Here is a 23,531-nt window from a genome sequence, read left to right as displayed (position 1 = left end):
CAAGTAAGTCGACCTCATTTGACGTTTGTCACCGAGTTTATTTCCTTCAGTGGGTGGATTGTGCGCGTGCACGTACGGCGCTTGATTGATTGAAGTGATGTAACTGTGTTTTCGCACGTTGTACTGCGCCCACTTTTGCAATGAAAACATGGTCTCAACAGTTTTTGGGGAAACGCCCACACCCGAATAAAGCAGTTATCCCTCCCTTCCTTTCAAGCGATCATCCAATCCTCATCCACTGAGGTTGTACAAGCCACTATTTAAAAGGGGTCTATAATACAAGACCGTCTGCGTTTACACGTGCCAGGAAGATGCATTTATAGATGTGATCGTTGCGCTTCCAGACTTTACGGGACATTTAATTGCGTACCTTCCTTGCTCAGGAGACACCAAGAAGCATCCCAATAATGGCTATCGTGAACCGTTTTACAAAAACATGCTGGAAAAAGTTTCAAGCCGACCGGTGGAATAACCAGCTGTTCTACGTCTTACGCGCCTTACACAAGTCAGCGGCCAGCGAGGCTTTGGAGATCCCCGCATCCGGAGAGGAGACGGTTTCGGACAGACTGATCACACCGGCCGATGTCGGTGAGAAAATGAGAATCAAGACCCTGAAGGAGATGCCAGGGCCCAGTACCCTTTCCAATTTGATTCAGTTCTTTTGGAGAGACGGCTTTAGCAGAATCCACGAAATTCAGGTAACAGTGTCCTCAAACGCCCATGTGTGGCTAATCACGCTTTGTTTCACTTGAGGTAATCTCCTCGAGTTCCCATCAATGGTAAAGTGCCCGAGTGTTGTAAGACTGAGCCAGTTTTGCCACCTTTACGCAAAATGGCACAGACTGTTGCGTAAAAGCGCACCAGGGGCTCGACCCATGGTCAACTTTATGCTCCCATTCATAGGTTTTGTAATAGTGTGAGACATAGGAAATACCGAAAGTGTTTTATTCATCAGATATTACATAAAGGGGTACACATTGCCAATAAACAAGACCTTTGTTGACCTTTAAGAAAATAACCATTCTTTACATTTAAACGTTAATTGTTCGCACTGAAAAAATCAGCACGCGTATTCCTCCGTACACCTAGAACTTCAAGTAAATATTCGGCGAATTTTGATTTCTCCATAGTATTTCTTCATTTGACATAGATTTGTTCCAGAGATTTTATACTTGCATAATTGATTTTATACTTGCCTATGAGAAAAACAAAAAAATCGGTCTTCAAGTTATCGTTGAAGATGAGATCAAAAATAAATCTTCTTGGTGGATATAGTGATTTCTTTAAGAATTCATTCACTCTGTGTGAAAAACACGGTGTTCTTTTTCAGAGGCTCTATCACACTTGGGGGAATACATTTCGCCTATATAAAGTGACTTTTACTCATAACAGCAATCACACAAACTTTTTTTGCGGTGGCATATGTCACTATCATTTTATAGATGGAACACAGGAAGATGTATGGAAAAATCTTCAAGTCTCGGTTTGGGCCCCAGCTGGTTGTCTCTGTAGCCGATCGTGACCTTGTGGCTGAGGTGCTCCGGGCTGAAGGTGTGGCACCCCAGAGGGCTAACATGGAATCCTGGAAAGAGTACAGAGACATGAGAGGTCGTGCCACTGGTCTCATCTCAGCGTGAGTCCCTCTAACCCTTTGATCTTTAAATCCTGATAACCTGAAATAATACCTTGATTAGAGTAATTGGTATTATCACATTAGGTCTGGGTTTGGATTTGAGCCACACAATGCTCTGTGTCTGAAAAATTTAAAGGATCAGAACTTCTGCTGTACATGCTTTAGATTAGTCCAAATGTTTTGCCCAGACATACAATAATTAAAACAATTTAGCATCAATGTTTTAATTTTTTCTATCATAATCAACTCAATCTTTCCTCATAAAACTAGTTTGTTTTCTCAATATATCTGTGAAAGACTGCCAAAAAGTTATTTTTGTCACTTGTTTTTCAGTGAAGGAGAGGATTGGCTCAAGATGCGTAGTGTCCTCAGACAACTTATCATGCGCCCCCGTGATGTAGCTGTCTTCTCTGATGATGTCAACAAAGTAGTAGATGACCTGATCGAAAGGGTCAATAGCCTGCGTGCCCAGCAGTCAGATGGAGCCACTGTGCTTAACGTGAATGACCTCTTCTTCAAATATGCTATGGAAGGTTGGTAAATTTCTTTAGAGGTCTGTTCTGAAGGGGTTGTATATGCATGAAGAAAAAGAGATCCGTGAGACAATCTGAGCAGAAGAGACAAAGAAAACAGAGAAAACATGCACCATTCTTCTCTCATTTCTCTCCAATTTAGAATGCCAAAGTGGCCATGATGCTACAATTTACAAACAACTAATGTACAATATGTGAAGTTCGAGGAAAGATAAATAAATGACATTGGTAAATGAAAATACAAATGAGTGACGAGCAAGAAATCCCTGCTGCAGCTTTCCAGCTTCAACCCTTGTTCATCTTTGTTCTCACAGGTGTGGCTGCTATTTTGTACGAGTGCAGACTAGGATGTTTGGAAAATAATATTCCTGAAGAAACCCAAGATTACATCTCTGCCCTGAACCTCATGTTCAGCTCCTTCAAAATGACCATGTATGCCGGAGCGATCCCTAAGTGGCTCCGTCCCATCATTCCCAAACCCTGGGAGGAGTTCTGTTATTCCTGGGATGGCCTCTTCAAATTCAGTAAGTGGTTTACAGCTTGTAATCCTTTTTCATTAGGTCCAGGCATTAATTCTTTGTGCTGTGATATATTTGTTAACCCCAGTGAACTAGTGCGTAAATGGAAGTGCTCTCGCATTGAAAGGGCATTACAACAATTTAGTACTTTTTCAAGAGACTGATCGAAAAAACAACACTATGATAAAAGGTCTACACTTGCATTATCTAGCACCTTTTAACCTTATCTAGGCTCCACAAAGGGCTTTTCAATGTTTCTCATTCACTAAATTCACACAAACACTTGCAAGCCTCGCTTCTCATTGTACTCTATATTGCACTCTGGTCATGCAGAGCTTTTTATTATTTTTTCCCTTGAATCACATACCAGAGAGCATAGTGGGGGAATAGTTGGTGTTCAAAGTCATGTCCAGTCTACTATATTTGTAAAATTTTTGTCCTTTATGATTTTCCTGTTCTTTCTACCTGAGTTCTGAGGGTTTTAAAACAACATTGAAACCTTTAAAAGATGGATATTTTTGCATTATCCAGGAAAACAAACAAACAAAGCATAAAGTTTAAATCTGGCAAAGTACTTGCAAGCCTTTTTTTCTTTTAAATTGTCTGACATTAAAAGAAAGGAATGTTGATTTGCATATAAATATCCACTGCTCTAACATGGGATTGTGGGAGTATGAGGTCCCTTTCTTGCATAACATGAGTGCTATATTCTCTTTTTTTTTTACCCTCCTTCCCTCCCTTTTCATTCTCATCTCTCCTTCCTTTTTTCACCTTATCCTACCCTGTGTATCCATCTAATTCCAGGCATCATTCATGTTGATAAGAGGTTCACAGAGATAAAGGCCCAGCTGCAGCGGGGAGAGGAGGTGAAGGGGGGGCTGCTCACACACATGCTCATTACGAAGGAGATGAGCCTGGAGGAAATCTACGCCAACGTAACAGAGATGCTCCTGGCCGGGGTTGACACGGTGTGTTTATGCACACGTATTTGTGCAGAGAGGGAATTGAAGTGTGGGGAGTTACAGTCATTTTTGCTGTTTCAGGAGATGAGTCGGAGGGGTTCACACGTGTGTGTTTGAGCTGACAGTGTTTAGTTTCAGGGGTTGGGTTTCTGGCGCCACATCTGTGCCTGTGTAGCTGTGCCAGCGTCAGGTCAGAGCCCTGAATCAGGAGGTTACACAGTATCCCACTGACAAACTTGTTCTCACTCTGATTAAGTTTCTTGTCATTTGTCTGTCAGATCTACACAGGGGGCCCTTTGTCCTCTTTTTTTTCCCCTCACTATGCCAGACATCTGTGTTGTGTATATTTCCACTCTAGAACTTAATTAGACACATAGTTGTACTTGCTAGTAATTAAAGCTGCTGGTTTAATTAAGGTTGCAGGTTTGATGTCGTGATGAACCACAATTTTTGGGAATCTGTTGACTTTTATTTCTTTTTTGCAAATGAAATTATATAGAAATCATGGGGGAGGTATCAGAGTGTATGCATGTGCATATGTTCATAGTTACTGCCTAATTTGTTTGGGTTACTGTCAGATTAATGAGAATTGGGGGGTAGAGTGTTTTGTGTTAAGCTTGGGCCCACAAGATAAAAGGGTGTGTGTTTTTGTGGAACTTGTTGAATTGGCCACGTCCTGGTGGGGGATGAGCTTAGCTATGCCATTACCTGACCCTGTGGTGCAATTGCTTTTAGTCGGCACACACAAGAGCTGTCAGGACACGTTAGCCACAGCCAGAGTTATAGCACAGTCAGGGCAGAGGTGAGATGATGGGAGGGAGTGGACAAGGGGCTGGTTGTGAGGAAAGAGCTGGGAATTGACTTAATAGGAATGAAGGAAAAAACGAGCTGAGTGCATGATTGGTATTTGGGAAATTAAGAGAATAATAGAGGGGAAAGCTCAAGCTTTTGGAAACTGACCTTGGATGAGCTTTGTCTCATGTCTCTCTTCTGAGTTGCTAGCATCTGTGCCAGCTGGGATTGATTAGTAGCAAGTAGTCTGGGAGTCTTTAGTGTTATGCACACATGGGTAGATGCTTTTTTTGATCATTAATCTACTTGAAGACGCTGACCTTGTGCTTACCTCTGAGGTCGATCATGTTTAATGTATGCAAAAACAGGGTTGCCCTTCTGGTATCTGTATATGTCATAAAATGCACTGGTGGAAAAGTGAGTGGGCCGGATGGAAAGATAGACAGGGATGTCAGCAAAAGAACTAGATGTGGGAAGAGGAAGTGCATGGCAGAAAGCATTCTCCACCAACATGGGAAGGGGATGTGAAACCCATTTTCATATAATTTGGTCATCTGCCCACCTCATTCAAATTGAAATGTCAGTGAAACATAAGTCACACGAATGGAGCTGGGACAGATGATGAGATGGAGAAGATCAAATGGTGTCCAATGACAAGGGAAAATCACTGGAAGTATTATGTGATGCAGAAAAACCCTGTAATGCTATCCCCACTAATAGGATTTGATGGTCAATTAGGTTATTTTCAGTTTTCTAATTAATTTGGCAAGAGTGCCTTACTGTAACACACATAGGTGTGATACAAGTGAGTGCAATTAAACAAAGTGCAAAAATGAGTTGCGTACGATGAGGGTTAAGGGGCTGAGAGTGCTGCAGGTGGTGGGAAAATGAATATCTACTCAGCATGTGGAATTAGCCTCCTGTCCCCCAAAGCCTCTCTCTTGCAAAGTCTCTAGCACAACACAATGGAACTTCTTATATCAGCTTAGTTGAGACCTTTGTAGAACCTCAAGAAAAAAAGGCAACATTTCAATAAGAGGTTTAATAGAAGAGCTCATAAATGTCACTAAAACAATATACTTCCTGGCCAGTGTATGCAATTTCTCATTTGAATACCTCATGTTGTTATTCTAGACGTCCTTCACCTTGTCTTGGGCAAGCTATCTGTTGGCACGACATCCCCACATACAGCAGCAAATCTATACAGAAGTCACACAGACTCTGGGGCCTGGAGCAGTCGCCACAGCTGATGACATCACTCATCTGCCTCTTATCAGAGGGCTTGTCAAAGAGACTCTCAGGTATGTTTCCTCCTAGATTTTCATACTATCCTAGCTTGTTTTCTTTAGCTTTCGGTGGCTCTCCTTTTTTTTTTTTTTTTTTAATCAACTCGGAAACAACTACAACTACAGTAGCACGATACACTTTAAAAATGAGTCCTTTTCTGGTTTAGGATGTTCACGTGAATATCTTTAATCTGGCAGCCGTCTTTCTGTGTTTTTCTCTTGTCTGGTTGTCTTTGAAAAGAGTCCTTCAGAAAAGCTTAGCATACTGTATAGTGCTGTTGAATAACAGTCTTTGTGTGTCCCACCCTGGGAGCAGGCTTTTTCCAGTTCTCCCAGGCAACGGACGGATTACCCAGGATGACTTGGTGGTCGGTGGATACTTCATCCCCAAAGGGGTAAGACGGATAGAGACACTTCTGGAGTGTGCATATGCTGAGGACAAAAAGTTTTTTTTTTTTTTAAAGAGTTAGCCAAAAAACGTTGAAACCAGATGTAACACGATGCTGCAATACTCACACATCTCTGTTGGTCTCTTGAGTATGAATGAATGTACCCAGCTGTTTACATTGCGCAACATGAGTGTTTTTTCTTTTTTCTCTTTTTGTTAGACTCAGTTGGCCCTGTGTCACTACTCCACATCTTTAGATGAAGAGAACTTTGCAGATGCTTTAGACTTCCGACCAGATCGCTGGGTACGAAAAGATTCCACAGATCGTGTTGACAACTTTGGCTCGATTCCCTTTGGCTACGGCATTAGGAGCTGCATTGGCAGGAGAATAGCAGAGTTGGAGATGCATCTTGCTCTCACAAGGGTAGGTGATTAATCCACGCTTGGCAAACAATCTCATTAAGTATAAAATCTACTTTGAATGTATATGAAAAAAAAAGATTTTAAAAGAATATTAAACAAATCATATAATTATTTAATATGAATATGTTCAGCACCATTCTTACTTTTAGCCAGGTTCCATAATGCTGCCTGTATGTTTTCATAGCTTCAGAAAAATGAAAATAAAGAACAAGTTGACATTTCAAAATCTTAACTGCCTAATTAATTGTTTTCATAGTGTAAGGTGGGCCTCCAAACAGTTTCTGGGGAGGCACAGTGGATGAAGGAGAGGACATTTTACATTAGTCATTAAAAAAGAACTTGAATATTTGTAATGGGTTTGAAGAACTCAAATCCATTAGCTAGTGGAAGCCGACTATTTTTTCCACAAGTCAGAAATTAATAAGTAACTATGCACGAAACGTCTGTGTATTTAGCACAATCTGTATATGTCAAACAACAATATGTGGTCACATGGGACTACACAATGAAATCATGATCTTATTGGCATCCAATAATTTAGCACAAGCGAGAAGATAGTGGGACTGTGGGTATTTTTTTTTTCTTTATCTGAGGGGAAGCTTACTATCTCAGTCATTGAAACCCTGGCACCATAATATCCACTTATATTGCATTTTCTCAGGCTTTTGAGACAACGTTCTGATGCCTAAACATTAAACAGGTGTTAATCAAGGTTGCAAGATTTTGCAAATATTCACTACAGATTGAATATAAGTGACTTTCAGTATTCCTCAGTCCCTCCTTAACTTCCTCAGAACCCTTCTGGGGTTTCTCACACATATTCTCAAGTTGGTTAACCTCAATCATTGATCAAAGGAGCAGCATTTTACTTTAGGTTACACACAGACCATGTGTCATTATTGAAATTGTGCATCTTTGTTTTGATTTTGCAGCTTATACAGAGGTTCCACATCTGCAGGTCTCCTCTCACTGCTGATGTCAAGGCCAAAACCCATGGGCTGCTCTGCCCTGCTCTCCCCGTCCACCTGCAGTTCATCGACAGGGAAAACTAGACCCAGGCTCTTCTTCACAAGATCTTCTATCAGTGTATATTCGGGTGCTGATTCATTATTGGAGGCACTGAAGACACTACTTTTAGATAGCTTTTCAGTTTTATTCTAGATATTGAGCTTAGACTGAGGTTTTACTCAGGCAAAAGGAAAAAAAGTGTCTTGATAGGACACACAAATATGTGTAAATGATGTAAGCTGTAAACACTGTGTTGAATGTGTATTATTTTAGCTTAGAACCACTGCAGCTTTTTTATTGTCCCTTCTATCCATGCTCTTCAAAGCAGCAAGTGGAAAAATGAACTAGTCTCCATTCTTCTCCATTACTGTATCCTCTTATATCTGTATGCATACATCTTCTTCTGAGTTTTGGGAAAAGCAATTCATTGAAATGTTGAGGGGCAGCTATGAATGTACTAAAAATGTGCTGTCTTTAACGGAGTTGTGGCGAGCTTTATTCAGTGACCAAACCAAAATATTGGTTCGACTAACATAAAAGGCATTATGAGATGTTATTCCACGTACTGTATATTCCTAGAGCATTAAATACACAGATCTTCTCTCTGCAACTGAAGAAAAGACTGTTACTATATTTTTATGTAATATATGTCTTAGTCGTAAAATTGTTTTAACCTATTTTTTAAAGTAGACATAAATTTGATGATGTGGTTTAGAAGTGAAAATTTGTCCCTCTAGTTGAATGTCTTTGTTTCACATAATACAAATGGGTCATAGTGCGTGAGGTAGTTCTGGTTAACATGATGCTTGTGTGAAGGTATTCTACAAACATTACATTTTTGTCATTTTCAGAAGGTAAATGCATGTTGGGAAAGTTTGTTGCAAAGAGAAAAGGACAGGTTGTTGGAAGGATCACATTGACTGACATGAAGTTAAATGGAAATGCTTATAAATTTCTGTATTTATCTATTCTTTTGTCTTCACGTTTTTTCTGTAGTTCCAGTGAAACTGGTGAGCAATAAAGTTATCTTATTAGTTTACTTGTGTGTTGTCCTTCCTGAAGATCTTTAACAGTATATGGCAGTTTATGTATGACTGGCTGTTAATATCCCACTCCTGAGACACCCACTTGATCTTCTGGAGTATCAAGTGGGTGTCCCATTTGCTCCTCTTTCATCTGGTTTGCTTGAAGGCCCATTACACTTCCAGAGGATTCAAATGAAACTGTGGGTTGTGGGCTCACCTGCTAGATGGCATCGCTCAGTTAAGGGGTCTTAATCTTCAACCAAAGCAGCTGACATAAGTACTAAAACTGCAGAACAACGGAGGAAAATGAGGACCAGTTAAGCTAAGTTACATTTGGTGGACAGATTATGGAGTAGGTTTAGCTGCCACGGGGCGGAGAGCCATAAAGTAAGAAAGATCCGAGTTTGATCTAAAATCTACATGCGTTCAAAAGAGACGTTCAAAACACCTAAAATATGTTACCCTTAAATTGTGACACTAAATTAGCAGAAACAAACAAAAGAAAAAGTAAAGTGGAGGGAGTCAAATTAATGTAAAAATGACCTCAAAGTAATGCAAAGTGATACATAAAGCAACTACAAGAAACACAATTGGAATTTACAGCAACCACAAATCAGATCTACATGGCCTGTGGTTGTTTTTCCTCTCTAAGAGTCTCAGTCCTCAATCTAGAAGGAAGAAGACAGGGGTCTGAGATGAAATGGATATAAATTCGCACTGATGCTCTGACGTTTCCAATAAGTCGCTTTTAATAAAAGCATCTGCTAAACGCATAAACATAAATCAAGACTCAAATGACTAAATATATTGGGCATCCAAGTATTATTTCAATTTAGATATTTTTCCTTTTGACTCCTTGTGATGAAACAAACCATATAAAAAGTCATATACAGTCAATAGCAAGACAGTTTGAAATTATCAGCAATGTATTCCTCTAATCTTAACCTTAAACTCATGTTAAAGCATAACTGAGACTGGGATTTATCTTTATCTACTTATCTTTTCTATTTCATAAGATAGAATTTCTTTTCACGATTTAAAAAATGATCTATTTTATTCATCACTCTTGACACTTTGGCAATTCTGATGAGTCAACATTATTGCCAATAAAAACACTGAATATGAACATTAGGGACTGACATTAGTACGGACTATATTCATATACGTATACATATATATCTCGCGATTTTTCGAGAATGTTGTGAACGAGAACATAAGCGGAAGTAAATACTCGTCATGGCATAGTTACTAGTGAGAGGGGATGAAGTTGCATAAAAAAACGTGGATGCTACTTAATTTTAACTAGTTAAAATCAGTCACGAATTTCAGAGTCAACAATTTCAACGCTCAGAAACAAGAGAACTGCTCCCCGTTCATTTAGATAGTAAATACAATCGAGGGTCGTGGAATCGTGTAGCACGCTTGGGGCCTAGAAAGACGTGTGCTAATCTAGCTAAGCTAGCTAGTGCTAACGCGGTGGTTTAGCTAACGGCGCTTTTAGCAGCACAGCAAGGCAAGGGCTGTTGAAGCGGCTTTTTTTCTGCAGCTGATGTCCGCTGTCATTTCAAAAAGATAACTAGCATCGATCCAGATAGCCAAAACTCTGGCCGTGGTGGAGGGAAGCTCGGCTGGATTTAAGATGATCATTGAAAACCTTGATGCTTTGAAAACATGGCTGTCTGAAACCCTCGAGCCCATGTAAGTACAGTTAGCATTAGCCACGCAGATGTCTTCTAAACACAGTTTTAAGCGGTATTGGTAGTTAATTTAAACTCACAGTTAACTCACTGGATGTGTCTCATTACTTATGGATGACATATTGTTGTAAAATTATCCACGCTTTTCTGTGCGATGAAGTCGTTTCAATGTTCATGTGTTTTTTGGATTTTCCCCCCCTTAATTGCAGCTGTGATGCAGACCCTTCTGCTCTCGCCAAGTATGTAGTTGCTTTGGTGAAGAAGGACAAAACTGAGAAGGAACTTAAAGCTCTGTGTATCGATCAGTTGGACGTTTTTCTTCAAAAAGGTAAATCTCAAAGCTACACTTTTCAGATCACACTTTATGATATCATAAACGCTGTGTATTACTGTTTGTTGTCATTCATTCACTGGTTCATGAATTAAACCACTACTTATTTTTACCATTACTTTCTTGTAGAAACCCAGCCCTTTGTGGACAAGCTGTTTGAAGCCATTGACAACAAAAGCTACCTCCCACACCCGGAACAACCATCCCCAGTTGTCAAAGTTGAGAAGGAAGAGCAGAAGAAAGATGAGGTTATCCTCTCTTCTTATGCATGTACACTTTTCAAATACAGGGTTGCCCACACAGTGTTAAAACTTCAGTGGATCGCTCACACACACACACACACACACACACACACACACACACACACACACACACACACACACATATATATATATATATATATAACTATCCAGAGTGGTGAGATCTGCAACCATAAAGCTACATGCAGTGCTTAAATGCTGACCCCTGCCCCTCTCTCTCTCTCACACACACACAGTACATCAGCTCCTTCCTGTGGGAATGCTTGCTACTGTTGCAGACTAGGTTTAGCAACTTTCAGAATTCTTTTCAGAGCCTTTCAGCATTCTTTTGCAAATGAAATACTCAACGAAAACTGTTGGAACCTGTTGGAACCTGGAGCAAACCTTAGTTACTTTCTGTGCAAGACCACCTGTACCTTTCACTGTTCCTCTGCTTCAGTCTCAGAGCGAGACTTTGTAACGCCACATTAGGTTCTTACACACTTAAATGTGGCGAATGACTACTAAACCACAGTCTATTCGGTGAGTAGCAGAGTAAGCAAGGAGCACATTATAGCTGACATGCGTTCAGTTGCAATGTGAATAACTGCATAAAAATAATAAGATTAAAGGAGCATCTCTGACTGCATCTAAATGTCTCCTTAAACTTGGGTAGGCAAAGATCATGGAAACCAGAAAGAAAACTACCCTGAATTTTGAAAACAAAGCTTGTGTCCCCCCCCCCCTTCTCCTAAACCATTCTCCATTCAGAGTGCACATCCACATGGATGCCGTCAGGCTTGCCTGCACACAGAGCTGACTAGAGGCAGCAGCTGGCTGCCCGAGTACATAAAAAAAAAATACTCCACTAATGGGCTATATCCATACGAAGCACAGGGTGAAAAAGCTTTCTGCAGTATCGTTATAGAATAGAACTTCTATATGAACGGACATACTGTTTGAGATAGTGTTAGACCCTAAACTGAGCATTGAACTAAACTATCATGTAAGCTAACGCAACAGCACAGGCTTGACCTCTGGTTAACAGAATGCAGTACTACCCGCCACAGCCAGTGTGACACTCATTGTGGCTATCAGTTTGCAACAAAGCACTGTAATGCATTTAGAAGTTGCTAGAACACAATGTTAGACAACCTTTTGACCACTTTGTATCTGCGTAGCCACTTTACCTGCAGGTACTGCTGCCATTAAGCCTAATTCTCTCTCAGCTCCAAACACATCTGCCCTTGTGTGGTAGCCAATTGTGACGCCTCTGCCATTCAAGATTTGTGATTGGGCGAATGCACCCTTTGGTGTCTGAAAATGCTTGCAAGCTGAAGCACAGCACACAGGGATTACAGATAACTGCTGGGTGATTATTGATTTATCCACTTAAAACAAAATATTTTGGCCAACTACAGCTTCAGTGTCTAAAACAGCATCCTGGTCACTTATTTGGTGTAAGCTGCAAAGGCAGTCTTGGGTCCCATTATTTTCAGCGTGGCACGAGTCTGAACAACATTTATGTGTGTATTTTGTCTCTTACAGGCAAATCGGGAAGAAGATCGAGACAAGAAGTTTTCCCGTCGTGTGACTCACAGCCCTCCACAATCAGGCTCTCGCTACAGCAGAGACGGCAGGTGTGGGCACGGTCCTGTTTCCATATTTTAAACGCATTCTTTTTAAAGTAGAGTTTTCATTGGACCTATTGCTTTTCTTTTGTTGAACTTTTCAGGAGAGGAGATGACCGTAAAAGAGACGACCGCTCCAGAAAGAGGGATTACGATCGCAACCCACCGAGGAGGGACTCGTATCGCGAACGCTACAATCGCAGGAGAGGCCGGAGTTACAGTCGGAGCCGGAGCCGAAGTTGGAGCAAAGACCGCATTCGAGACCGCGACAGAGAGAGGGATAGAGATAGGGACAGAGACAGGGATCGAGATCGCAGCAGGAGCCGGTCCCGCAGCAGAACTCGCTCCAGGAGCAGGAGTCGAGGTAAGAACCAACTTAACGCCGTCTTTAAACACCAGTCTTTTTATGTCGGTGAGCTTAAAGTTTGCAGTTTTCCAAGTCGGATCACAAGAAAATGCCATAGTTTCCAGAGATATACTTTTTGATATGTGTGTGTTTCTCTTTATCAAGTATGAAATGACCAAATGTTTTTCGTGACTTGTCTAGTATTTAATGCATTGAGTACATCTCAGACTTCTGATCAAGTTTGGACAGTATTGATGACTGGATATTTAGGAATGGCTCAAGTGATTAAAAATGATTAAAATGACATGTCAAAATTTGTAATGTGACAATCTCTCTACTTTAACCTACGTACAAATGCCACAAGTGCTACTGTTTTATGTTGATGTTTTTTTCTTTTCATAGACCGAGATTCGGGAAAACTTAAGTATGATCATGACCGAGCGGACAGGTCAGAGAGTGGGGATGTTTACACCCCGGCGGCCCTCGTCTCCACTGCAGCCACGTCACACTTCCCCGTGCCAACCCTGAGCAGCACCATCACAGTGATCGCCCCCACGCATCACCACAGCAACAACACCACTGAGAGCTGGTCAGACTTCCGGCCTGAGCACGCTGTGGATCGCGGCCCTTTTAATAGAGGACCACCCCCCCAACAGAGGAAGCGATGCCGCGATTATGATGGTAAGGAAAGCCGATTAGATGTTGTTTTTTTTTTTTTTTTCATTTAAAAAACAAAAAAGGCGTGAACGTTGGCTGTATCTGCGGTTGTGGTGTGTTTGACGCTCTGTCTTCTTTTACAGAAAAGGGATTCTGCATGCGAGGGGACATGTGCCCTTTTGATCATGGGAGTGATCCAGTTGTAGTGGAGGACGTCAGTCTGCCCAGTATGTTACCCTTTCAGCCTCCACCAATCCCAGGTGTGGACCCACCACCGCCTCCTGGCCTTCCACCACCACCAGCTCTCATGAACCCCCCACCTGTGAACCTTCGTCCCCCCGTGCCCCCACCAGGTGCCCTCCCACCCAGCCTTCCACCTGTTGCAGGTATGAATGTGGATTTTGACCTGAAATTGTATTCAATCTGTATAACATGGATTCAGCACTAGTATATGATACAAATATGTCAAATTAATACTAGAAAATTAGTTGAATTTTAATTTTTTTTTTAGCGGTTGTTTTTTGGCTCCCCCTACAGTAGTGGAATGTAACACTATTGTCATAAAAGCAAATCTCCGTGTGAACCCTGCACATTTACAGTCATACACAGGAAATTTGTTGTCACGTTCAAGAGGCCACAAAAATGTGAAATGACAGTAAAGCTAAACTTTGTGGTGCTGGACTGGAGAACAATGTTCTGAACTGTGGGATATCGGCTCCCAGGCGCTCCAGGGCAGTCTCAGGCCCGGAAATGTGCACAACGAAGGTTGATGTACTCCAAAACAAATCAGAAGCTCACCCTTTTAAGGTTCAATACTTCTCAAGTGTTGCTTTAAATTGATGGCGCCAAATGTAATTCTAATTTTCTCTATTAACTGATTTTCTATAAAATTGCAGAAACCGATAAGAAAACTTCCAGCTCAATTTCCCCAAAGCCAACGTTGATATTTTCAAATACTTTTGACCTAAATCTGTATCGCACGATGTGGGGAAAACCTTCTGCGACTGTTTTAAGTGTTCCAGTTAAAAAAAGAACCTTTCAAAAAGAAGCATATAATTGCACAGGATGAAATTCTTAGCCTGAAAACCCGTAGAATAGAAAATAGATTGTTTTTTTTTTGTATGTGAAGACGGATGTGATTAAAATCTATTATGGAAAACAAGCAGAAAGCCTGGATAATTAGCTAAATGTTGCTGGTTAGTGTTTTGTTCTCGGGTGCATGGTTTTTGAGGGCTGTGGAGGGAGTGTTCTGGCAGTGGCCACAAGCCCAAAATGACTTTAGATGTGTATGTTGTTCAGAATTGTGTTACCAGGCAACAGCTTGTATGACGTGTGCATCCCGCTAACTGCTGTGAATGAACAGGTTCTCCTAAAATGTTTTAAAAACAAAAGGCAATAAATGGAACAGTGAGAATTACGGATAGTTCAGCACAGGCCAGAAGGAAATGTAGTTTGGCTGATGGTTGAACTCGTCATAATCCCATAAGATTGATGAGTTTTATTTGATGTGAAACAGGTCCTCCTCCTCCGCTTCCTCCGTTACAACCTGCAGGCATGGACGCACCTCCCAATTCCATCACCAGCTCTGTTCCCACCATCGTCACCTCTGGGATGCGCTCGTCACTTCCCCAAGTCTCAGCGCCACTCTTCAGCTCTGGTAAAGAAGACTTTATTTTTTTATTTTTGCAGATAATTGAACTCACCTGACTGTATGTAAGTGTCATTTCTATGTTGACCCAGACCATTATGACACAGATGTGTACAATCCTGAGGCTCCCAGTATCACCAACACGTCCAGGCCAATCTACCGCCACCGGGTCAATGCCCAGAGACCTAACCTCATTGGCCTCACAATGGGGGAGGTTGACCAGCCACAGAGAGGTATCATTCATGTCATACATCAGAACTTTGTACAGATTGTCTTAAAGTAGGACTTTGGTGTGGCAGTGTGATAGACTTGTTGCAGTTTTCTTACAGAAAAAATGAACAACAAATAATTTCCTGTGCAAAACAGTTGCAAACAGGTGACAGTTTGGTCTCTAATACTATCCTACATACTGAGGATACTTTTCACTCAGCAGTTTTTCTTCAGAAAAGTCAACATTTCTGCTTTCTGCACGTATGAAGTTGCAGTAACATTGAGATTACTGCAGGATTTCGCTGAACGTTAATTTACCCGTTAAAATGCCACACACTGCGCCGTCCTCGGTGCTCTTAGATGAAGCCGAGTCCAGTGGTGGAGATTTTGAAATATGCCGCTCGGGCTCTGTGGCGTCCACAGGCTGCTTTGAATGCTGAGAGGAGGATGGTTGCAGTCCACCCTTCTTGCAGTCAAACACGGAGCAACATTCTGCTCTTAAATCGATTTTGTGCACGGTCAAATAATTAATTGAATTAGTCGTGTTGCTGGCCTTAGCAGCGATGACTTTTTGGCATATATTGCATCACACACTATTGGCATAAATCTTGGTGAAATGGAGCCACGCTTTAGACCTCGGTGGCATTGTTTAACCGGTTCGACGACACTCACACAACTACAGTTCATGTGGCAAAGTGTAACGTTAATACAGCCAATCTGGGGCAGCATCATCAGTTCTTGATCATGTGATTAATCTCTGGGAACCGAAACTTGACACCGAAAGACGAGACATGTTTTGATACTCGGTACTACTGAAGCATTTCGGTCGGTGCCTTAAAAGAACCGAAGTTCAGTACCCAGCCCTATGCTTGACTTATGAACGATAAAGTTTGTCTTTCTAGCTGTTTTAAAAGTTGTGCTCTGGATTTATGTTTTTTTGAGCCGTGCACTTTGCTCCCAGATTTGACCTGTCACTGTTTTTTTTTTTTTTTTTTCCCTCACCAGACAAGATCCCCAACAACAGTATGAGAATCGTCATGGAATCTGAATCACGGAAAAGACCAGCTCGTTCTCATGATGGTTGTCTGCCCCCCAAAAAACCTTGGTTTGACAAGTAAGTAGAGCAGAAATGCATTTTGCCAAACCGTGGTTGACAATGTTATGTGTTTATGTCATTCTTACTGTTTTTTTTTTGTTTTTTTTCTCTGCTCAGACCCAACTTCAACATACCAAACCAGCAGGGCTTCCACAAAAGAGCTCAGTTCTCTCCCAACGCCAAGCTGCTTGTTCGGCAAATTCCCCCTGAGCTCAACAACATCAGCAAACTCAATGAACATTTCAGCAAGTTTGGCACCATCGTTAACCTGCAGGTCAGTTCCAGTCAGGGGCTGCAAACTATGGAGGGATGGAGATGAATAGTATCAGAAGAGGTTTGGGATGAAACATTGGTCAGGTTTTGGGTACATGTTGAATTAAACTACCTACTCTCTTCAAAACAAAATCAAAACTTTGTGATGAATGGACACAAGTTTGAAATGAAGTCATTCAGTTGCCCTTTGTCCATTTGATAACTTAAACATGCTCTATTGAAGACCAAAATGGTAACAGTTCTGTTTTAGGACTAATGATAGTCAATTCAGTCTGGATTGTATAAAGAGCCAGCTAAGAACTGTTTTGGTTTTTCCAAAGCCAGGAAGCAAAGCCATGTCATCACAGTAGTTTAAACCTCCCCACATGTTCGATCTTCTCAGATCAGTGCTGGAACGCTGTATTTAAAGGGATCTGCCCATGTCAGCTGGTGATGTTAAATCATCAGACACTTTTTATACACCGTCTATAAACTCTGTTTGAAAATTTAAATTGTGATTGTTACTCTATGCAGTGCTTAACAAACATTAAAAACTGACTTTTTTTAAAATTAAAAGATAGAATGAGAGGAACACTGAGCTGAAGTGGTTCCTCTTGTTGCTTTGACTTGACATACAGGTGCATCACGGCTAACTTATTCATTCTTTTTCTATGTTTTTACAGGTGGCCTACCAAAATGACCCAGAGGGGGCCCTGATACAGTTTGCCTCTGCAGAGGAGGCTAGGCGAGCTATGCAAAGCACAGAAGCTGTTCTCAACAACCGTTTCATCAGGGTGCACTGGTTTCGTGACGATGGGAGTGATGGACATGGCCAGTCTCGGACGCAGCAGCCACAGCCAGCCATGGTACAAACTCACCTCAAAACTGTCACTCGTACGACCTTGATGTTACTGAAAGTTATTTCTTAGAACAAACAAAAATATTGGCTGTATTTGGTGATAAGAAAAAAAATATATATATATTATATATATATATTTTCAATTCAGTGTATATAGTCCAGTTCATTCAAATTAAATCCGATTAATTTGACTTCAAATTCGTTAAATTCATATAGAAAGTTGCCAAGGAAACCAACAGATTGCATTGAAATCTTGACTTTTACTCAACCCTGTCCTGAGCATTCACAAAGCAACAGTGGAGAGGAAACGTCCAGCAGAGCCAGACCCGGGAAGGTCATCTGCCTCAACCAGTTGGGGATTAAGAGGAGAAGAAACATCGGGCCAGGGATATCTGCTGAGAAAAAGAAACCCAAGCTAATGACAAAAATAATGTAATGTGTACACAGGGAGCAAGGAGCTGAGAGCGAGGAGAGGCGTTCAGTGCATCATGAAAGCTTCCCCAGCAGCCCAGGCTTATTGCAGTGTATGGATAAAGGGATGATTTTTGGCTGAGTTAAGAAGCTGAAGAAGGCACTCCTAGAAACTGGTTCTGTTTGTGAGTTTAAAGAAATCCTGGTGGAAAATAACTGCAACATTCCTTCAGCTTGCTACGTAGAAGTAACCACATAGCAAGACAGTGTCTTCCTGTCGTGCTGCGGTCCACAAACTGCTTCAGTTTTGTCTGAATTTAGATGAAATGATGAGTCATCCAGTTCATTAGGTCTTACATGCTTGTAATCCTCAGTCATTTGCAAGGCTGGATATGATCCGAACGCGCTGAGTTTCTTCTCAGCTCTTAGTGTTGTACTTGTAAGCAGCAGTTTCCTAAATACCAGCTCTGCCTCCCTTTTCTGTTCCGGTGCAGAGGGTTTATTTCACCGAGTGATTTGAGTCAGTCAGTGAGATGTTTAAAGCGCTCGGTAAATAAAGTAGATTATAAAGATGCAACTAATAGTTCAACAGAACAAGAAATCTGGGTGAATAAGCAAGACTTGTCTTTGAAATAGTTATTCCACCTCTTTGTTGTTAAGCAGCCTTCAGCTACGTCTCTCAAGCAGTCGGTCAAGGACCGTCTCGGACCGCTGCTCCCTGCAAACTCTGAGCCCTCCCGGGATTCCAGTGCTGCCTCTCAGGTATGTGTGGATAGTCTTGTTGAGGATGGGCTTTTCCTTGCATTTACATGTCAAAATCAGCACATGGTGTGTGTATGAAACGGGTCTTTTTTTCTCTCTGCTTTTCAGAATGCCTCCAAAGTGTCAGTGAAAGATCGTTTAGGCGTCTTTGCCAAACCAGCAGCTCTTGTTGAAAAAGTAACACCCTACTTTATTAAATTAAGTTTTCAAAGATTCTTTGAAATTGCTGAAATTTTATGTGCCATGTTTTTGTTTTTTTTTCTCCTGTCCAGGTGTTTCCAACATCCATGGGCCTCACCAAGACTGTTTACAATCCTGCTGCTTTGAAGGCAGCCCAGAGGACTTCTGAGGAGGCCCTGAAGAAGAAACAGGTGAGAATTGAATGAGATGGTGGGAGTCAAGGGATTTGGGAGCAGGGATAAAATCATCCTTTTGATTTCCCATAATTACTTGTACAGGAAGCCCTAAAATTACAGCAGGATGTGAGGAAGAAGAAGCAGGAAATATTGGAGAAGCACATTGAGACACAGAAGGTAAGATAATCCTCTAGGACTTTTACCTGTAAACACTCTGCAAAGCTGTCAGATGTCTGGTCCAACTACATTTTACTGTCATTCTACATATTGAATTAGTGTCGTGTAATCTTTCAAACCAAAATTAAAGCTGCCATTTTGTTTTTCTGCTCCTGTCTACTGCAGCTTCTGATTTCCAAACTTGAGAAGAACAAAGGAATGAAGGCAGAAGACAAAGCCAAGATCATGGAAACCTTAGGCACATTAACTAAGAGCATCACCAAACTGCAAGAGGAGATCAAGGGAATCTCAAGCTGCAGCAACCCGCTTCGGACTGCCAAGAGTAAAGCCCAGGTAGTGCTTTCTCCTTGCTTGTACAATCCCACAACTCATAGACATCTTCAGAAAGTTGTACGTTTAAAAAACTGTGGTTTTGGTTTCTGTAGGGTTTTTTTAATCAGTAGCCAGAGTCTGGTTTATAGCTCCAGATTTGTGTTTAACCAGCTGTGACTCTCGCAGGCACAGAAAGAACTACTGGATGCAGAGCTGGACCTCTATCAAAAGACTCAGGCTGGAGAGGACACAGCTTTGCTGAAGATGAAGTATACCCAGCTCCAAATTGAGGTACGGAAGGAGAAAACTGTTCTCCAAGCTTGAAAAGAAGTGTGGAGGGGGGGAAACAAAGTCCCTACAGCAGCCACTTGGGGGCACTGCTGCTCTCATAACTAATCATAATGAGGACTGTAACAACGTTAAGGTGTTTCATTTGCTTTGTTTTCTTTCAGGCAGCTAAAAGAGGACTTCTGTCAACAGGACGAGGCCGTGGTGTCCATGCTCGGGGCCGTGGGGCCGTCAGGGCCAGAGGAAGGGGCTCCAGGGGCCGGGGCAGAGGTGTGCCACCTCATGCAGTGGTGGACCATCGGCCTCGAGCGCTGGAAATCTCTGGTTTCTCTGATTCAGACCGCGTAGACTTGCTTCCACACTTTGCTGTAAGTTGAAACTACTTTACTGAGAATTAGACAGTTGTAGCCTGTTGAGAGGAAGGCTTTCTATCTGCAATTCCTGCATTTGTCAGTGACACGCAAAAGACTCACCGTCTACTGACGTTTACAGCTGCACCGTGCAGCTGACCAGCAGCGATGCAGAAATCGAAAAACTGCATGATTGGAAATCAAAGTATTTAAGTGACACTTTTAGTAAGTCATATGGAGCGAAAACAAATAAGCATAATGATGAGCTTACTTTTACCCTACAGTCAATTTACTCATTTGTAAAAACCCACAAGTATAACCTGTTAAAAGTAAAACCTGGAATAGCAAAGTGATGTCACTCATGGATCTCCTGAAACAAACACAAGCCACTTACATGATTCTTAGCCAGAGATGATGATTTTGTATATTAACTGCTGCTTTGTGGCTGTCATACCTGACTTTTTGGGTATAAACACATTGCTGAACAGCTGTGATACTTGCACCAATCATGTAAGCTCATTTGAAAAACAAGAGAAAGATGGTTAAAAGCACCTCGTTGAGAATGAAACAAAGACCAGAAAAGCTCACTGAGGATTTAAAAAAAGATCCTTAAGATTTTATTTCTTGTGACTGCACATGATTAGGTGAACTTGTTTAGTGACCAGAATTTTGTTTTTCAGCAATTTGGAGAGATTGAAGATTGCCAGATGGATGAAAGCAACCTGTCTGCGGTCGTCACATACAAGACGAGAGCAGAGGCAGAGCAGGTGACGGATTTCTTCCCATATTTTCTGCTCTCACTGTCTGAGTTTCATCAACAGAACTGCAGTTAAGCCTTTTTGACCTGCCTGTTTACTCATTTTTACATTTTTTTATTTATTTATTTGCTTTCTTGTGTTTGGTTCACTTGTAGGCGGCTTTCCACGGAGTGAGACTTAACAACCAGACCTTACGTCTGGCCTGGCATAAGCCTGCCACGACTCTCAGTACAGCAGATGCTGATGAGGAAGAACCACAAGAGGATGAGGTTTGTGGATTTTTCTCTCTTTGCAGCCCCTTTAGCTGCAGATTAAACTTATTTCTTGTGGCGCTGCCTTTCATGCTAATATATTTAGTTTAAATAAGGATATTTGAGTGTTCAGTCTTCAGATATTTATGTAGGAAATCTTATTGAATTCATTTTTTGTTCTGTTGCACTGAAAGAACACTAGAGGGAGCCGTTACACATCATAGAAGGGACCATGGATGAACTCTTGTACTCATTAAGCAGTTGTTGGCAGGATGATGCGCTCAGGTTGAGATTTGAATAGATGCAGTAAAAGGTCTTTCGACTTTAATTTGCTTTCTGCTCACCCAGTTTTCAATCCTCTGTATCAATCTTAATCTTACTTTCTTTTGTTAGTACCCAGAAGAGTCACTGAGTGACGACGCATTGCTGCAGGACGACGATGAGGAGGAAGATGACAACGAGCCTCGGCCCTGGCGCAGATGAAGCTCGGTTAGGGGTTCTCTTTTGGTTACGCTGTTGTGGACGACGAGCAACAATCCAGCAACTTTCTTAGATTTCAATGCTTGTTTATAAATCAACAAGGCACACTTCACTTTGGCTAGACTTTTTCTTTTGGTTTTTGTTTTTTTTCCCGAACACATATGTAACTGGCAGAACTATGTGCATTTTGATTAATTTTAATATATAAACCAGACACAACAGTGCTGAATTTTTAACGCTCTTAATGTAGTTTTTTTTTTTCCTTTATCAGTTCCCAAAATGCAAATGGTTTGACTGGACTTGTGATAGCTGATCACTCGGACCCATTTGTGCAGCGCTCAGTTAAAAGAAAACCCGTGTTGTAATTTAACTGAATGCCAGACAGTAGCTTTTGTAGAAAAGTATAAGTTTGACTGGTTGAAAAGCTTTTGTGTGAATATTTTATGACATGGTTTGAGTAATTTGTATGAAAGCTTAGCTTCTCAGTTCTTGGCTTTACTTTGGATTGTACAAAAAATAAAGAGTTGAAATGGTCTGAAAACATCCTGCCAAACACGAAAAAAAGAAAAAAGAAAAGAAAAAAAAGGCCAAAAAAAGAGAAAAGCTTATGGCAGTGGAAAAAAGAACACTCCCAGGAAAAGCTGGGAGGAAAAGACCATTTCAACAAACCAAAAAAAAACTTCCTCTTCACCTTAAGAGCAAACTTCCTGAAAAAGATTCTCCTCTAAAATGTTCTTCATTACTCCCAAGTTTGGATCGGTAAGGTATTGAACAACCGTTTCATGGTAAGGTGCCTGCCAAGGTAAGGATGAGACATTCTTTCTTGCCTCCTTTTGCCCGGCTGAACAAAATATATATACCTATACCTGACATACATTTGAATCTACTGCGACTAATTGTTCTTCTGTTTGTTTCAGAGCCGTCGGTGACCTCCAGTTGCAGTGCTTCTCTCTTCAAGATGCAACTTTTTAAAATGTATTCTTGTGTTCATATGCAGATATATTTTGTTTTAAATGAAAACATGGAGATTTTTCTATGACTTGAGAACCCTGTTTGCACTTTGTGTGATTCAACAATTGCCCGCTGGTGAGGGAGGCATGTTGTGTGCAAGTAAAGGGAATGCAACCAAACCCGTGACATTGTGCTGTTGAACAGTGTTCTTAATTCAGCTTCAAAGCTTTTAGACTCGGCGCATTGATCTCTCCCCTTTAATAACAAAGTTGGGACACTGTTTAGAATGCAAATGAAAACAATGAAATGTTCAAATCGTATCAAGCTAATATGCACAATAGGACATGAAAACGATGTACAAAGTGAGACAAAAGTGTATAAAGTAAATGCTTAGATGTTTCTAATGTGGCTTGCCAAAGTATTTACCCCCCTTGGCTTTGTTCCTGTTTTGTTGCTTTACATCCTGGAACTCAAAAGGATATGTGCGGTTCTTTATCGCTGGATGTACACATTATGCCAACAACGATAAAGCAAAATTATATATTGTGAAGCAAATTAAAAATATTACAATCTACAGAAAACTTTAGCTTGCATAGCTGTTCACTCCCCAAAGGCAGTAGTTTGTAGAGCCACGCTTCCCAGCAATAATGGCCACAACTCTCTTAGGGTAGGGGTCCATTACTTTACCACTAACCACTGTTTGTTTTGCCCATTCTTTGAAGTAAACAACTCCAACTCATTCAAGTTGTTCAGGAATCTTCATGCCACAGATTCTCAATGTGGATGGTTGTCTGTTCTAACACATTTTAACCTTTCACCTTAAACTTTTTCCATGTTGTATTAGCAGTGGACTTTATTGTCCTGCTGCTGTCCCAGCCCGTCTAATTCCAGCCTGTCTGGA

General features: G+C 41.2%; 2 protein-coding genes across 4 annotated transcripts; both read left to right on the top strand.

Annotated features, from left to right (window-relative positions):
• The first annotated feature begins 277 nt into the window (after positions 1-277).
• cyp27c1 (cytochrome P450, family 27, subfamily C, polypeptide 1) lies at positions 278-8,582 on the top strand. Its single transcript, XM_072380806.1, has 9 exons — positions 278-698; positions 1,443-1,633; positions 1,967-2,166; positions 2,481-2,690; positions 3,489-3,652; positions 5,573-5,739; positions 6,041-6,119; positions 6,333-6,536; positions 7,468-8,582. Exons 1-9 carry the CDS (start codon positions 408-410, stop codon positions 7,585-7,587), a joined length of 1,626 nt encoding a protein of 541 aa, XP_072236907.1. The 5' UTR covers positions 278-407; the 3' UTR covers positions 7,588-8,582.
• A 1,198-nt stretch (positions 8,583-9,780) lies between these two features.
• rbm26 (RNA binding motif protein 26) lies at positions 9,781-22,396 on the top strand. 3 transcript variants are annotated; one of them, XM_072380804.1, is made up of 22 exons: positions 9,781-10,266; positions 10,475-10,593; positions 10,726-10,844; positions 12,384-12,475; positions 12,571-12,830; positions 13,215-13,493; positions 13,613-13,855; positions 14,986-15,126; positions 15,225-15,350; positions 16,333-16,441; positions 16,541-16,697; positions 17,359-17,541; positions 18,606-18,707; positions 18,816-18,884; positions 18,980-19,078; positions 19,166-19,240; positions 19,406-19,573; positions 19,739-19,843; positions 20,005-20,208; positions 20,871-20,957; positions 21,104-21,217; positions 21,593-22,396. In XM_072380804.1, the coding sequence occupies exons 1-22, from the start codon at positions 10,208-10,210 to the stop codon at positions 21,680-21,682; spliced, it is 3,000 nt and encodes a 999-aa protein (XP_072236905.1). In that variant the 5' UTR covers positions 9,781-10,207; the 3' UTR covers positions 21,683-22,396. The 3 variants fall into 3 exon arrangements, with proteins under 3 accessions (XP_072236905.1, XP_072236904.1, XP_072236903.1); XM_072380803.1 differs by having other exon boundaries at positions 15,210-15,350; positions 18,609-18,707; XM_072380802.1 differs by having other exon boundaries at positions 15,210-15,350.
• Positions 22,397-23,531: the final 1,135 nt, after the last annotated feature.

This window comes from Leuresthes tenuis, unplaced genomic scaffold (genome assembly GCF_036924035.1).
Source record: "Leuresthes tenuis unplaced genomic scaffold, fLeuTen1.0.hap1 SCAF_2, whole genome shotgun sequence".
Classification (NCBI taxonomy): domain Eukaryota; kingdom Metazoa; phylum Chordata; class Actinopteri; order Atheriniformes; family Atherinopsidae; genus Leuresthes; species Leuresthes tenuis.
This window is presented reverse-complemented; position numbering and strand designations above follow the sequence as displayed.

Excerpts from the sequence above, each read along its gene's own strand:
- cyp27c1 (XM_072380806.1), top strand. The coding sequence starts at position 408 with ATGGCTATCGTGAACCGTTTTACAAAAACATGCTGGAAAAAGTTTCAA. Across the intron at positions 1,634-1,966 it reads GCCACTGGTCTCATCTCAGC|TGAAGGAGAGGATTGGCTCA; the intron begins GTGAGTCCCTCT and ends CTTGTTTTTCAG. Across the intron at positions 6,537-7,467 it reads TGCATCTTGCTCTCACAAGG|CTTATACAGAGGTTCCACAT; the intron begins GTAGGTGATTAA and ends TTGATTTTGCAG.
- rbm26 (XM_072380802.1), top strand. The coding sequence starts at position 10,208 with ATGATCATTGAAAACCTTGATGCTTTGAAAACATGGCTGTCTGAAACC. Across the intron at positions 10,845-12,383 it reads AAGAGCAGAAGAAAGATGAG|GCAAATCGGGAAGAAGATCG; the intron begins GTTATCCTCTCT and ends TGTCTCTTACAG. Across the intron at positions 15,127-15,209 it reads AGCGCCACTCTTCAGCTCTG|ACCATTATGACACAGATGTG; the intron begins GTAAAGAAGACT and ends ATGTTGACCCAG.